The sequence below is a fragment of the Ovis canadensis genome, chromosome 23 (assembly GCF_042477335.2).
Source record: "Ovis canadensis isolate MfBH-ARS-UI-01 breed Bighorn chromosome 23, ARS-UI_OviCan_v2, whole genome shotgun sequence".
NCBI classification, from domain to species: Eukaryota; Metazoa; Chordata; class Mammalia; order Artiodactyla; family Bovidae; genus Ovis; species Ovis canadensis.
Genome location: NC_091267.1, coordinates 74,712,118 through 74,728,477, shown reverse-complemented (window position 1 = coordinate 74,728,477; position 16,360 = coordinate 74,712,118). Strand labels below are relative to the sequence as shown.

Sequence of the window (16,360 nt, the reverse complement as noted above, 5' to 3'; positions counted from 1 at the left end):
GGTTACAAACACTGGCATCTTCCAAGGTAAGTAAATATATCATGGAAATTAAACACTTAAGACTGCATGTATTTATTTGGAGGGGGGCCTTCTCAAGGGGCGCTACTGGTAAAGAACCTGCCTGCCGACGCAGGAGACAGGAGATGCAGGTTCGGTCCCTGGGTCAGGAAGATCCCCTGGAGGAGGGCACGGCAACCCACTCCAGTGTTCTAGCCTGGAGAATCCCATGGACAGAGGAGCCTGGTGGGCTGCAGTCACGGAGAGTCAGACACAACCGAAGTGCCCTGGTTCACATGGACACACACCATGTATTTTTACACTGGTCTAACACTCAGATGAAAGTGACTGCACTTCAAAATATAATATGACCAGATGCAGAGACCTGGTTAACCATGTATGATCAGTTCTTGACACAGCCAGACTTGACTGGTTTTGGAAGAGGTAGACAAGAGCAGCGCCCTCAACACCGACACTGACCTGAGCTGCCCTGGGTGACGCAGGAGGCGCCTCAGGCTTCCTAAGCCCCTCCTGGTCACCCGTCATGAAGGCCAGTGGTCCACGCAGCGGCGGTGTCGGATGCCCCAGCAGCGCCACAGAGTGCCTGTGAGCCACCCTCTGCTCTACTGCTGAGCAGCCGACAGGCTACCGGCAGCCGTGCACACGAAGCCCTGAGCCTTCCCTGCGATATTTTCAGCCAATAAATCTCAGCTGCTGTTTGAAGTGCGGTTTGTTTCGTCCCTTCGTGCGGCTGCAGAACACTGGAAGTGAACCAGAAGGAAAGGGGCAAGGCAGCAGAACCCGCTGCACAGAGCACGCTGGGCACCTCACGCGCCACGTCTAAGAGGCGACGAGGACACCTCCTCGAGGGCGCTTTCCTTCAGCTCGAAAGCCCGGCCCTGTACACTGTCGTGAGCACCTGCCCCGCAGGGGTACTGCGGAGCACCCAGAACAGACCCTGGCACACAGGAGAAAGTTACAAGAGTCAGTTACCACTATTTGTTGTCACTACTACATCAATTCACTGGCTAAATGATTTTATTATTAACAAAATGTACCTATTAGCAATTTGGGGTTGGGGAGAAACAAAGAATCTTTTGATTTTGCTGCTGACCTCATGAATGAATAACTCACTCGCTCATTTTGCAATAACGTCTGAAGAATGGTAAACAGCGGGCACATCCTCTGTGCTCATCGGATGGTATGGCAAGTCTATCAGGAAACTGCAGAGTACCCAAAGGAAAACCAAGAGGAGGAGTCTGGGAGCCAAGTGATGAGGGAATTGCTGCAATTATCAGAGATGCTCCTCCTAGAAGTGGATTGCCAAGGCGTGGGGGAAGGCGTAGAAACTCAAACTGTCAAGAGGTCATCAAACAGGAGAGGGACTGCAATGCTTGCCTTGGGTTAAGCCAGAGCAGTGAGCCACGCGTACAGGGATGAAGACCTGAGCTCACTTCTAAGAAAGGACTATCCTGTGAGACACCACCGGTGTCTGAAAGGCGGCAGCCCTTTTTTATTTAGGAGGGAAGTCAGTCTGGAAGTCCGCAAGGTCCTTCTCAAACCTTAAGTGCTAAGCCACTCAGCTAAGAGACAGCTGATGATGACTAGAACTTCAGGTTAAAAAACACTTTAAAAAAATAAAGTGGCAAGAGACAGTCTTATTTCTCAGTCCATCCCCTGGCCTCACTGCGAGGCACGCAGGATCTTACTTCCTGATGGGAACCCGGGCCCTGCAGCGGGAGCCAGCGGTCTTAATCACTGGGCTGCCAGGGAAGGCCCAAGACCACTCTGGAAGAAAATGCCAAATAACTGTTAAGGCAATTATTCCAGAAAACTACAAGGAACATTATGCTTTTGGCAACTACTTCCCAATCTTAAAATCACATTCTGTTACTTTAAAACATGGCTGTAAGTTCCTCTCTTAAAACCTAGACTGTATTTTATTAAAGATTAACAGCAACATACAGCTAAAACACATATGAGCAATACATTTCTCCCATCTGCTGAAGTCTGGATGAGAAGTGGAGCCTGGAAGCGTGCCTGGCACAGAGAAAGGGTGGGGCGAGTACCCTCGCATTCCCCCTCCGTACTCTCACCCGCCAGCCCTAAACAGCTGTGGAGAGACCAGCAGAGGCAGGGCAGGGGGCCGGGAGGAGGGAGAGAGACGCTGGGCGAGCCTCACACGGAAGCACATGAGGGGCGCCACTTCCCCAAGACGGGGTTCGGTCAGGATACGGTAAGAAACAAGCTATCTTTTCCATCAGCACAAAGGCAGATTGAAAAACTGTGAAGAAAAGAGAATTAAGTAATTTTAAATGGAAATGACTTAGAATGAAGGAAAAACCCCTTCTTTAGAGATAAATTAACTAGGATCTCAGAACCAATAGTTACCACAGTGGGGGAGATTAGCGATGTGCAAACAAGATGAACCATCATAACTGCAAAGAGATCATTTTCACTAATAGTCTTATATATTACAAAAACAAAACTTAACGTAATCCCAAATACTTTATCATTAGTTTAAATTCAAAGATGAATTTCTAAGCTCCCTAATTTCATAACTGCTATTTATATCTATAACAAGGAAGGATTCCACAGTATGAATTTTTGTGGAACAAATCCATTACCATCTTGGAAAATTTAGTTAAACTAGGGGGTAACATCGTCGAGTTTTCCCAGGAAAACAGAATGAGCGCGCAGGAAAGCACCCAGACCAGAAGCACTTCCTCCCGTGCGCTTCCCTGCTCCCCTCCACGCAGCGCACTGACGTCACATTGACGTCACACTGACGTCACACGGTGCGCAGCTGCGCCTGCAGACGTCTCCTCTCCCTGAAATGCGCTTCCGCCCTGCCTCCAGGTGAACGTTCCCTCCTCAGGACTCTGCCTGCGCATCACCTCCTCAATGCTTCCTGTCCCGAAACACTAGATATACTGCATTTCCAAATTTTTCTCATACCTTCACTACAGAATTGATACAAAAGCAGTATTCTAGGTATAGGGGTGACATTTCATAAACTAACATCCATGCCCCTCAGACCCTCCACTCCACTTCAGATTCCATCAGAGACACAGACTGCCAGGATCAAATGACCGTGATCCTCTCTCTAAGCAACGGGTACAAAATGTGAAGGAGGCGTTTCCCATAAAAGTCCTGTGAAGCCCTTGGCGTCTTAGCAGAACAGGGTTGAGAGTGCAACGTCTCACCCTAATAACCCCAATGTACCCAACCACAGCACACCCTGACCAGCCAAGAGACCAGCCAAGCTGACAAAGCGCAGCACACTCCCTACGTTATACTTCAAGCCAAGAGGCGACATACATGTACGAGACGCTAAGTGACCTGAAAGGGTTCCTTGCAGCTGCATCAAATAACACAGACCCGCATGCTGTAAATAACCTATTACACAAGAAATCCCTGACTCTGGTTAGTGGTGTATTCTTTGCGTAAACTCTGGACAGTAAAACACTCTTTTTAAGTACATGAAGGCAAAAGTTCGACTGTGATTGACCATATATCTTATTCTTATATAAAGGGTGACTTTACTCATCATTTCACGTGATCTTTAACTTCGCACGAGACGGGACTCTGACTGGCTTATGCTATGCATATTGAGGATGAACCGAAATATCACAGCAACTTCAACATGGTCACTTTCTATCTTTTCATTAAAAAGAGAAAACGCCAAAAATTAAAATACTATGATACTAAAAGAAAGAGAGATGAGCAGTGTGATGGCCACAGGCACGAGGCTAACTGCCGATCAACAAGGAGAGAGACCTGGGGACCAACCACGCGGCCTTACGGCCTGTGAACTCACGCCGTGGGGCCACACACCCCGCACACACCACTGCCCACAGGCCGACCTCTGTGGAAGCTGAGTCACAGGTGTGTGGGCAATTATTTCTACTTCTTAATATTTAACATTTCCTGTAATGAAAAGTTAAAAACATTTTCATGCATACTTAATTAAATTAATTAAGTTACTTAAATACTTATTGCATGGGGTTGGGGAATACAAGCCCAAAACCCAAGATTTGTGCACAACATTAAATCAGTGATCTGAATCCCCTTTAATCTTCCTTGAAATCAACAAACAAACTTTCAAGTGGGACAACACAGCGTTACAGAGGTGACTAGGACGTTAAAAATAAGTACGTCTTCAGGCAATAGATTCACATGCAGAGTCACTCTGAAAAGAATTCACAGGATTAGCCAGCATGTCTGAGACAAATCCATGCAACAAAGCGAGCCACAGAAGTGCCCAGTCAGGCCAGCTTGTCTAGAGCTGCTCGCATGTCTGACCAGAGCACCTCTGAAACTCCCTCAGCTACCCCCTCACCCCCACATCACTGCCCCCCAACCACTCTGAAACCACGCTGCACGTGAAAATATATGGGTTATTTTCAAGTATCTTTTGATATTTGATTTCTAAACTAATGGCATCCAGTCCCATCATTCCATGGCAAACAGATGGGGAAACAGTGACAGACTTTATTTTGGGGGGCTCCAAAATCACTGCAGATGGTGACTGCAGCCATGAAATTAAAAGACGCTTACTCCTTGGAAGAAAAGTTATGACCAACTTAGACACCATATTAAAAAGCAGGGACATTACTTTGTCAACAAAGGTCCGTCTAGTGAAGGCTATGGTTTTTCCAGTAGTCATGTATGGACATGAGAGTTGGACTATAAAGAAAGCTGAGCACTGAAGAATTGATGCTTCTGAACTGTGGTGCTGGAGAAGATTCTTGAGAGTCCCTTGGACTGCAAGGATATCCAACCAGTCCATCCTAAAGGAGATCAGTCCTGGGTGTTCATTGGAAGGACTGATGTTGAAGCTGAAACTCCAGTACCTTGGCCACCTGATGTGAAGAGCTGACTCATTTGAAAAGACCCTGATGCTGGGAAAGATTGAGGGCAGGAGGAGAAGGGGATGACAGAGGATGACATGGCCGGATGGCATCACCAACTCAATGGACATGAATTTGAGTAAACTCTGGGAGTTGGTGATGGACAGGGAGGCCTGGTGTGGTGCGGTTCATGGGGCCACAATGAGTTGGACACGACTGAGTGACTGAAATGAACTGAACCTAATTCCACGGTGATAAGAGAACAGAGTGTATGATTTCAACACCTTTAGGCCATGAAAGTCTTGCACCTTGTTCCATGTCCCTGGAAATGGTCCAGTGTCTCCTGGTTCACAGTCTACAGGAACCTGAACAGAGTCTGCACCCTGCTGCTGTGTGAGAGCCGCATCCTCTCGGTCATGTGGACTGATGCGTGCTCCTACCGTCCACTGCATCCCTTCTACTGTCTGTCCGTTCTATTAGTTCTGAGAGTTTGATACTGAGACTCCTACTGAAAACCTTCAGTTACCTACCTAAAAAAATAACTGTAATATATAGTGGAACTATGTGTAACTTTGTTCTGTATTTTCCAAGTCTCCTGTAAATGTGTTCTCATACTTTCATAATTAAAATAATTTTTTAAAAACATTAAAAAAAACTGACACGTATCCATGTTGGGGAAAGAGTCCTTTTACACCGTGTACAGCAGGATGTTTGGTGGCTTTCTAAAGCATGTCTGCACCAATATTTCAGAGATGCCTTTACAGTCGATACTGTATTAAATAACCCTCCCCAAGGAGCTCTTTCCTGCACAGCATCTACCGCTAACATCCGATCCAAATGAAAAACTCTAAAGGGACAGCCTTGGGGGTTGTTTTGGCAAGCAACACTAAGTCCTAAGATGAAGTTTAAAAATAACACATATATAAGAGCCTGTCTTGGTAGAAGTCAGCTAATTAATAACCTTTTATAAATGTTCACAGAAGTAAATAAAAAATTAGAACAAAGATTAACATTTTTCTTGTAGCAAAGATCCGGAAGCATCAACTGAAAATAGTTTTCATTTTAAATGAATGACCTAATTCATTTTAAATAAAAAATCATTGAAATTCACTTCTCTCTATCCTTCCAACCTCACGGATAAGGATGGTCATTAAGAATCAAGAAACTCAGATGTTTCTTTCCGGTGTTGGTTTGTCTCTCTTTCAGATACTTATTATTAAAATGAATCCTCATTTAAACATCAGGATATGGGTAATCCTTTCTGTGAATGTTTTGTTTCTCAGTAAGAAGAAAAGAAAAAGACACTGTTTCCATAGTAACTCCTAGCGCGACTAAACTGTGTAGCTTCCGAAGAGCTACGTGTGAGGAAGGACAGACGATGGAAAGGGGAAGCCAGAAGTAGAAGAGCCCTGTGACCGTCAGCCCGTGCCACTCCAGGTGCCCAGACACGCACTACCCCAAAGGGGCCGAGTTCTCACCCTCTTCCCGCAGTCCCAACCCACGCTCCCAGGAAGCTGGGTCAAAGGAAAAGACACTATCATAGGACTGTCCTCAACATACAAAGTTTAAAGAGTGTGGCCACATTTTACACGGGCTTAATCCCCAAGTAGGGAGTTCTCACTCTTATTCCTTCCATAATACCTAACCTCTTTAACCAGCCCCTTACAACTCATTTCCCTTTTAATTCACTAACTATAATAACTTCTAAAAATTTCAAAATGTGTATCTGGTTTTTAAGGCTGGAGAAAAGGAAGACACTGTATCTATCTAAAATCTGCATTTATTAAAATATTTGCCCTCTGTCCCCCCACCTTGACTTTTCAGAAAGGAATCTTTCTCCCTGATGTCTGCCATTCCTAATTACTTCACTCCAAAAGGCTGCTGTCAGAGCCCAGGGCAGACACAGGAGGCATGACCATCAAATACACTGTCGTGCCCTAGATTCAGTCTTGGAACAGAAGATGACATTCATGGAAAACCTGGTAAAAGATAAATTCAGAGTAATGTACCAAAGTCAGTACATTACTTAGTTTTGACACATGGATCATGGTGATATTAGATGTTTGGGAAACTGAAGGAGGACTATATGGAGACTATACTGTTTTTGCAACTTTTCTGTAAATAGAAGATTATTCCAACACAAAAAGTTTAGTTAAAAAAAAAAAATCAACATTTCCATGCAGAAAGAAATTTAAACAGCACCTTGACCAGTTTGGCATTTTATTCTGAATAGAGTGTGGGCCATTGACTTACTGCTTTGAACCCATACACCCACTTAATGTTAAAAGCACAGTATTATATGGTATTTGTCTCCTCACATTAGCAACCACAAGAGTAATTTCAAAACGAGACGGATGTACTGGTTGCCTCTTACATCACATTAATCCTACAAGCATATCTGAAGGAGAAGTGTCATCTTTCCCATTTTCTCTAGTAGGGGAAGTGTCTTGTACATTTGAAAGCTTCAGCTGCCTACGAGATTGGGAGAATCTTCTCAGATTTATCAAACTAAACTCTGTCCACACCTTCTCTAAAAGGAAAAACTAACGTTCCTAAGAAAATCATTATCACCAGAGAATGCAGTTTTTCCCTGGTAATTTAAGTGCGACCAGTATTTCAGAATGATTTTCTAAACAATAGTCTCTTTTCTCTTCACTGCTTTACAAAGGCATTCCTTTCAAAGTCACTCCCTCACCTGACAAATAATCACATCACGCAGCGGTCTGAATCGCAGCGAACTTGAGTGACAGACCGGGTTATGGCAAAACCATGGAAGCAGACTCCACTTTAATGCTTCTGCCCCCTAGGGAGGCTCCATCATTCCATAAACACCCCAAACAAGGCACACAGTCCTGCCATGCAGCCCACTGTACAGAATGCGACAAAGGGGACGCAAAGAGTACCTCACACACAGCACCCGAAACACAGCCACTTCTTTACCAGTCACTTTATCATGGGCTCCCGTACACACACACACACACACACACACACACATTGGGTTTCATAAGTCAAGGTAATCTTATTGAAACAGAGGACTATGAAGTGGTAAAAATAATTAAGACAAAAAAAGAAATCAAGTCATTCAAAAGACGTAAGTTGAAAAGGTGAAAGGGAGATGGTACAAGATTAGACTGCTTATAAGAAGAGATGGTCAGAGTAAAAGGGGAAATTTGTGACAATTTCTGGGTATTCTGTGGTTTTCTAGTTGTCCTACCCTGGGCCAGTCCCTTAAATTTCTTAACCTCATGTTCCTTCTGTAATACCACTAAGATAATAATGACAGTCTACATACTGAATTCTTTTTTAAGCATAAACAAAAATGGCAAATGAACACACAAGTTTTAAAAAGCTACTTTTCGCCAAAGCGAGCTTTTAAAGAGACTGAACGCTGATAACTACCGGCAGTTGCTGGAGGAAGGAAAAAAAAAAAAAAAGAGTGTGTAACTATATTTTGTAAAGCAGAAGCAACTCTCGAGCCAGCCAGAAGCCGAACAGAATTCCTGCTTACCTTGGAGACTTGCCGAAGCCACCTTAGATACTCTGTGAACGTGTCAAAACATACGCAGTACGTCTGGCTCTGAGGCCCGGACGAGCTGAGCGCCAAGCAGTGCCGGTGCTTTTTCACTTCTTCCACCTGCAGAGACAAACAGCGGCGGCAGCAGTCAGAGAGCAGGCCGCGCGCCCGGCTCGCCGCCCCCCAAACCCGCGGCGCGGCTCTGCATCAGCCCGCTGCGCGCCCCCACTGCTGCAAGCTCGCTCCAGGCACGCCAGCTCCCAGGTCTGACCAGCCAATCTGAATCACAAGGAAACCAAAAAGGGGGTTTTACCTTCGTTAGATGTCCCCTCAGTAGTGACACCCTCACCTTCCTGTTTCAGCCTGGAACAGACTACCTTTCTCATCCGTCTGTGCTCTCAAGGTTCTTACCTCCTCTTAGGAGGACCTGCAGTTAAGATTTTACTGAAGAATTTTTACTGCAGGTGGATTTTTACTTAGGGGACTTTTGTATTGCTCTGAATTACATGCCTTTGTAAAAAGAGATTTTCAAGCATGTTAAGTTTTTTTTTTCTTTTAGCTTATTGTGAAATTGAGATTAACCTGAAGTAAAACCCTACCATGAGAAATTTCAAGTCCCAATAATGCAGTGATATAGTCGAATCAAATTTCTACTCCCAATAAATTCTTCATAAGAAGAAACAGTCCAAATAATAAAGTAACATGATACTACACAAACACCTGCTTTACTTAAAGAATGAATGTTTTCCTATGTCTCATTTACAAAAATGACCACAAATCAAGTTACTAAGAAAATGTAAAATCATGCAAGAAGATCAATATCATATAGACTACGTTCTGGGACCAAAATAAAGTCAAATTAAAAATCAGTAATAAATTAAAAATCAATATTTAGAAAATTAATATACTTCTAAACAATTCACAGGTTAAAAAAAAGAAACTGCAGTCAAAATTCAGAAATTCTCAGAATTACACCATTAAAAATATTACATATTGAAATTTATGGACTGTAATAAAAAGCAGGCACAGAGGAAATTTTATTTTAAATACTCATATTAGAAAAGAAGGCAGAAAATTAATTTAACTGGCCATGCATCTAGCAAACTTAGGGGAAAAAAGCGACTCAAGCAGAAGGAAGGTGGTCACACAACGCAGAAGTTAGTGAAACGGAGACCAAGCGCACGGTAGAGAAGAGTAACAAGAGAGTAACTACAGTAACAGAGCAAAAGAGCAATCCTTTGAAAAGGCTAACAAAATTGAATATCAATTGATACTGATCAGTGATATCAATTGAAGAAATATAGATTAATAATGAAAAGGAAAACAACATATTAAGCAGAGATTAAAGAGAGGTTATCATAAACAATTTCGTGGCAAATTTTTTGGAAAACACATTTTATTAACGCTAAGTCACTCCAGGCATGCCTGCTTCGTGACACTATGGAGGTAGCCTGCAAGGCTCCTCTGTCCACGGGACGCCCTGGAATCAAGACCATGTCTCTCAGGTCTCCTGCACAGACAGGCAGGCTCTTTACCACTAGCGCCACCTGGGAAGCCCAACACCAAGTCAAGAAAACAATCAGACATACAGTTTTATTACCATTAAAATAAATTAGTACTTTTTTAATTATCAAGAAAAGATCAGGACCATATGATTTTGTAGGTGAGTTTTATAAAAAATCCAAGAAATAGAACACTGCAAACCGATCCACCAAACAAGCAAAGAAATATGAGGCCAGTAGAACCCAGAACAGACCAGACCAGTAACAGAAAGGAAAGCTGAAGGCCAACCTTAGTCATGAACACTCATCTTGAACAAAATGTGGCATCAGAATTTAGCAAATACGGGAAAAGACACATCAAGAACAAATGCTGGATTGCAGGAAAGATGCTTAATGTTACTGGAGCTGAAAATCGCTAATCACATTAACAGATAAAAAAGAAAGTCACATGGTCACCCCTCAGTTGCAGAGAAAGCTTTTGGTAACATCCTCCTCCCATTCATCATTCAAGATAAAAACTCTTATCAAACTAAGAACACAGATAACTCACTTAAGCCAACAAAGGGTATTTATCTGAGGCACACCTCAATGTTAATGGTGCGATATCACTCTCTTACTTTTTCTGCTCAATACTGTACTAGAGTGCTGGCCATTACAGCAAGACACAGAAATGCACTGAGGAAGAAAGAAAACTGCCATCATCTGCCTATGAAATGGTTAGCTACACAGCAAACATGAAAAAGTCCACAGACTTTAGAAAAACACGAAAATTTAGTAAGGTGGCTGGATATGAGATTAATACTCAAGAATCAACCACATTTCTATACACCAAAAAGAAAATCAGTTCAGTTCAGTCGCTGAGTCGTGTCCGACTCTTTGCGACCCCATGAATCCCAGCACACCAGGCCTCCTGTCCATCACCAACTCCCGGAGTTCACTCAGACTCACGTCCATCGAGTCCGTGATGCCATCCAGCCAGCTCATCCTCTGTCGTCCCCTTCTCCTCCTGCCCCCAATCCCTCCCAGCATCAGAGTCTTTTCCAATGAGTCAACTCTTCGCATGAGGAGGCCAAAGTACTGGAGCTTCAGCTTTAGCATCATTCCTTCCAAAGAACACCCAGGGTTGATCTCCTTCAGAAAGGACTGGTTGGATCTCCTTGCAGTCCAAGGGACTCTCAAGAGTCTTCTCCAACACCACAGTTCAAAAGCATCAATTCTTCGGCGCTCAGCCTTCTTCACAGTCCAACTCTCACATCCATACATGACCACAGGAAAAACCATAACCTTGACTAGACGGACCTTAGTCAGCAAAGTAATGTCTCTGCTTTTGAATATATTATCTAGGTTGGTCATAACTTTTCTTCCAAGGAGTAAGCGTCTTTTAATTTCATGGCTGCAGTCACCATCTGCAGTGATTTTGGAGCCCCCAAAAATAAAGTCTGACACTGTTTCCACTGTTTCCCCATCTATTGCCCATGAAGTGATGGGACCGGATGCCATGATCTTCGTTTTCTGAATGTTGAGCTTTAAGCCAACTTTTTCACTCTCCTCTTTCACTTTCATCAAGAGGCTTTTTAGCTCCTCTTCACTTTCTGCCATAAGGGTGGTGTCATCTGCATATCTGAGGTTATTGATATTTCTCCCGGCAATCTTGATTCCAGCTTGTGTTTTTTCCAGTCCAGCATTTTTCATGATGTACTCTGCATATAAGTTAAATAAGCAGGGTGACAATATACAGCCTTGACGTACTCCTTTTCCTATTTGGAACCAGTCTGTTGTTCCATGTCCAGTTCTAACTGTTGCTTCCTGACCTGCATACTGGTATTCCCATCTCTTTCAGAATTTTCCACAGTTTACTGTGATCCACACAGTCAAAGGCTTTGGCATAGTCAATAAAGCAGAAATAGATGTTTTCTGGAACTCTCTTGCTTTTTCCATGATCCAAAAGATGTTGGCAATTTGATGTCTGGTTCCTCTGCCTTTTCTAAAACCAGCTTGAACATCAGGGAGTTCACGGTTCACGTATTGGTGAAGTCTGGCTTGGAGAATTTTGAGCATTACTTTACTAGCATGTGAGATGAGGGCAATTGTGCGGTAGTTGGAGCATTCTTTGGCATTGCCTTTCTTTGGAATTGGAATGAAAACTGACCTTTTCCAGTCCTGTGGCCACTGCTGAGTTTTCCAAATTTGCTGGCATATTGAGTGCAGCACTTTCACAGCATCATCTTTCAGGATTTGAAACAGCTCAACTGGAATTCCATCACCTCTACTAGCTTTGTTCGTAGTGATGCTTTCTAAGGCCCACTTGACTTCACATTCCAAGATGTCTGGCTCTAGATTAGTGATCACATCATGATTATCTGGGTCGTGAAGAAAATTTAATTTTTAAAAATGCTATTTAAACTAATCTGTATTGAGAGAAATCAGTCTGTTTTTTGGGAATGGGTAGGAGTGAGCAGATGGAGAAGGTAATGGCACCCCACTCCAGTACCCTTGCCTGGAAAATCCCATGGACGGAGGAGCCTGGTGGGCTGCAGTCCATGAGGTTGCTAAGAGTTGGACACGACTGAGTGACTTCACTTTCACTTTTCACTTTCATGCACTGGAGAAGGAAATGGCAACCCACTCTAGTGTTCTTGCCTGGAGAATCCCAGGGAGGGGCGAGCCTGGTGGGCTGCCACCTATGGGGTCCCACAGACTCGGACACGACTGAAGCAACTTCGCAGCAGCAGGAGTGAGCAGAAAAGCAGGACAGGAGGGCGCAAAGGAGAATGGTTTGTTATCAAAACGTACTGTCGTGTGTCAGTCACACCTTAATAAAGTCTGGTGACAACAGAGAGAAACAGGAACACTTGTACACCAATGTGAGTATGAACTGGTGCAACAACCTTGGAAACCAACTGGGCATCACCTTGTAAGAGTAAGCATGCATCTGAGCCCTACAGCCCAGCGGCTGCGTCCGTAAGAGCAGGGTCTCTCAAAGCAGGCATCACAGAATTCGGGGCTGGAGAGTTTTTGTGTACACTGTGCAAGGCTGTTTAGCACGTCTGCGTGACATTTTACTCTGAGTCCCTGCACTTTAAATGCCAACAGTGTCCCCTTGCAGCAAAAGATACTAGTATTAACCAAGCACCCCATCTATTTTTCCCAGAGTCTTGGCAATTCAGGTGGACTCATGCGGCTAGTTCTGGTCAGTGAGCCGGGGCAGAAGCTCCGTGTGTCACTTCCCCAACAAGAGCCAGCGAATGACTCTACAGGTGCCTCTTCTCCTGCCTAAGCAGCGCAGGAAGCCACATGTCACGACACGGTAAGAGACAGGGCCTCCATCAGGCTGAGTCCCTACATAGTCATTTGAAAGAAGAAATCTCCGCCATCCCACACTGGACAAATAATGTGAGTGAGAAGTAACTGTTGGGCATTGAGATCTGGGCGTTTTGTTACCACAGCATAACTAAGCTTATATCAACAGATTATCCATCGATTTGATAATCAAAACGCTTGTACCTATTACCAAATGTCCCTTCAGGCACAGCAGCAAGAAATCAGGACTGCTGCTCTACAAAACCTGCTTGTATACCAGCACGCATATCAAAATAAGACCATCTCAGGAGAATTTTCCATAACAAACTAGAAGCAACCCAAACGTCCATCAACAGGAAAACAGCTTGAGAAATTCTGGAAGCCTGGAGCACTTACAGAGGGTGATGCAGAGAAATGAAGACGACCGACAGCAGGCAACAAGGACTCTTACTGTGAGGTGCGGCACTGGGTGAAAAATCCAACCACAGGAAACTACAAACGGGGTGACCCCAGCTTTATAAGGTCAAAGCAAAGTCATGTGATCAAGTTTATTTCAAAAATGTAAGAGAATAACGAACACCTATCCTGGGACAGTGGGCTTCTCTAGGTCAGGAGGAGGTAACGTGACAGGTAAAAGGGGAACTCGGGCAGCAACACTGGCACCGATGCCGCTGCGACTTCTAACCTGAGCAGTAAGTCACAGTCACGCAGCCTATTATGCTTCGTGACAGGACAAATAATACCTCAAGGATTAGTTTAAATAAGTCATCTAAATCTTATGTTAAACTTTAAGGGAGAAATTAAATACAGTAATTGCACAGTGAACAAAGATTTATTTATTAAATGTTTTTCAACAATGAAGCTTTAATAAACTTCATATTTGAATTCTACATTTGAAAATGCAAACTAATGATCATGCTCGAGTATTATATCGAGTTTCACTATTACAGCAGTTACAGCTGGGTTAGGACCCATCCATCTCACACCCCATTTCGAGCTCTTATATAAATTAAACAAAAACTCCTTCCATTCTCTCTGTGTTTTAACAACAGAACCCAATGAGAAAAGGAACACAGATTAAAGAAAACTCAGACTGCAAAGAGTGAATTTTTTTTTTCCTAACTTGGTTAACAGGTTTTAAAACTCAATTTTTCAACATACTCCATTATTTTAAAGACTAGCACAAAACAGGTTCTACAAGGTTTGTCTGCGAGAAACAGAAGCTATTGACTTTCAGTTCACTCAGTGGTAGAAGCGCATCGAGTAAGAGGCCTGGGAAACGGAACCAGTCTCTAGCTCTGAATGAAGATGCTGATTACAACCGGATCCTCTGACCTTCCTGGCACCACTGCTTTCCTGTGGCTGCTTCTCAGAGCACAGTCATCTTTCTGACCATCTTCCTGAGGTGGCAAGAGACCTTCCGCTCTTTGCGTTCCACCATAACTGCTGCCTCCTCCATCATAGGCCCCCGATTCACCCCACAAGAGGGAATCTCCCCTTCCACTCCCTCCCACACTGTTCTCGCAGCTCTGTGGAGCACATCTGCGGTCCATCCTTCACTTCCAGATAGTAATTACAAGCTACTCAAAGGCAGAGATGGTGACTTACCCATCTTGGTATTTCTGGGATGCCAAGCAAAGTGGCTTCCCTATAGAGGGTATTTAATAAATAGTCATATTAAATTAGCCTCTGCAAATGCCCAACATCATGGAGGAGTAAGAAACAGACCGTTGACCTGTCGGGGCAGCAAAGGGTAAACACGCGTTTTCAATGATGAGTTATGGAAGCAATAACGATGACTGAGTTTCAGTAATTCATCCATCCAAAGACCAAGATCTTCAGTAGTAAATTGCCACTAATTCAGTGCTCAGACAGAAGTTAAGAAGCCAAAGTTTCAAAATAGACAAATGAAACAGCCCTAAACATACCTCACAGACTAGCCAAATCCATTTTTTAACAATCAAGTATTAGAATTAAGACTAGAGCAGATGATAGTGGCGGGGGGGGGGGGGGGGGATATTGACATGGGCTGTTTACACATTCGGAAAGAACAACTGAAACGCATGAATGAAGCTGCCACCCAGCAGGTGAACAAAGCACCATGTGCTACTGCACACATCTGGTCTTTCCTTTCCCTCTTGATTTCTAATCCCTGCAGTCAACAAATCAAACATTTGCCAATTAGAAAAAAGTACTTTAACGAAGTAAATTACTTTATATTTAGTTTATATTCCTCTCTTTTTAATTTCCATGTCCTGCCTCCTTTCCCATGCCTGTTCAGGGAGAAAATGGTAATGAAAAAAATTTTTTAATGCTTTAAAAACAATCACTTATTTATTTATTTTTATTTTCAGCTGTGCCGGGTGTCCGCCGCTGTGTGGAGAGCAGGGGCTGCTCCTCGCTGCAGCGTCCAGGCTTCCCCTCGCCTGGTGCCTCTCGTGGGGAGCAGGCTCTGAGCATGCCAGCTTCAGCGGTTGCGACTCTAGAGCGCAGGCTCAAGGGCCTAGCTGCTCTGTGGCACGGGGGACCCTCCGGACCCGGGACAGCACTGGCAGCCAGATTCTTTACCAGTCAGTCACCACGGAAGCCCAAGAAAACAATTCTTAATATGGCCCTGATTTCCAAAAACCTGTTTTTTCATCCGAATTTGCCTTTCCCTTTATTAACAGGTTGTCATATCATTTAAAAATCAGGAAATACTGACATATAATTATGGTAATGATACCATTACCAATGCTTGGGGTTTATAAATAAATCTGGCAAAGACAAGAATAGAATATCTTCCGACACAACCTCTTTCTTCCTATTTTGTAAATGATAGAAATAAAATAGCTAACATGTCCAAAGGAAAGCAGTCAATATGCTGGGAATATCTATCAGCTGCATCATGGGCTTTCTCTGAAATGAGACGCATTTCAGGTTCAAAAGTCATGACTAGCTTTAGTGATAAACTAAGCATGTTAACCTCACTGGTCACAAAACACAAGTAGAGAGGTAAGGCAAAGCAGAATCAGAGATTCCTGCTGAAGAGTCTAACCTTCAACAAGCACGCCTGAATGACCTAAAGTCATGGACCTGGGGATCACTAAACTACACTACAAAATATGTTATCACAATATCAAGAGATATCCTCTCATAAATAATTAATCACCAGCAGTCTGAAACAGAACAGTGAAGTTCCAGGCGCTCTGTTT

At 43.6% G+C, this 16,360-nt stretch overlaps 1 protein-coding gene across 1 annotated transcript in view; it reads right to left on the bottom strand.

The window, feature by feature from the left end:
* PHLPP1 (PH domain and leucine rich repeat protein phosphatase 1) overlaps nt 1–16,360 on the bottom strand; it is a 232,283-nt gene that overhangs the window by 104,228 nt on the left and 111,695 nt on the right. The window contains exon 3 of the mRNA XM_069569000.1: nt 8,359–8,484. Within this exon, the coding sequence (XP_069425101.1) occupies nt 8,359–8,484 (126 nt within the window). The remainder of the gene's footprint in view (nt 1–8,358; nt 8,485–16,360) is intronic.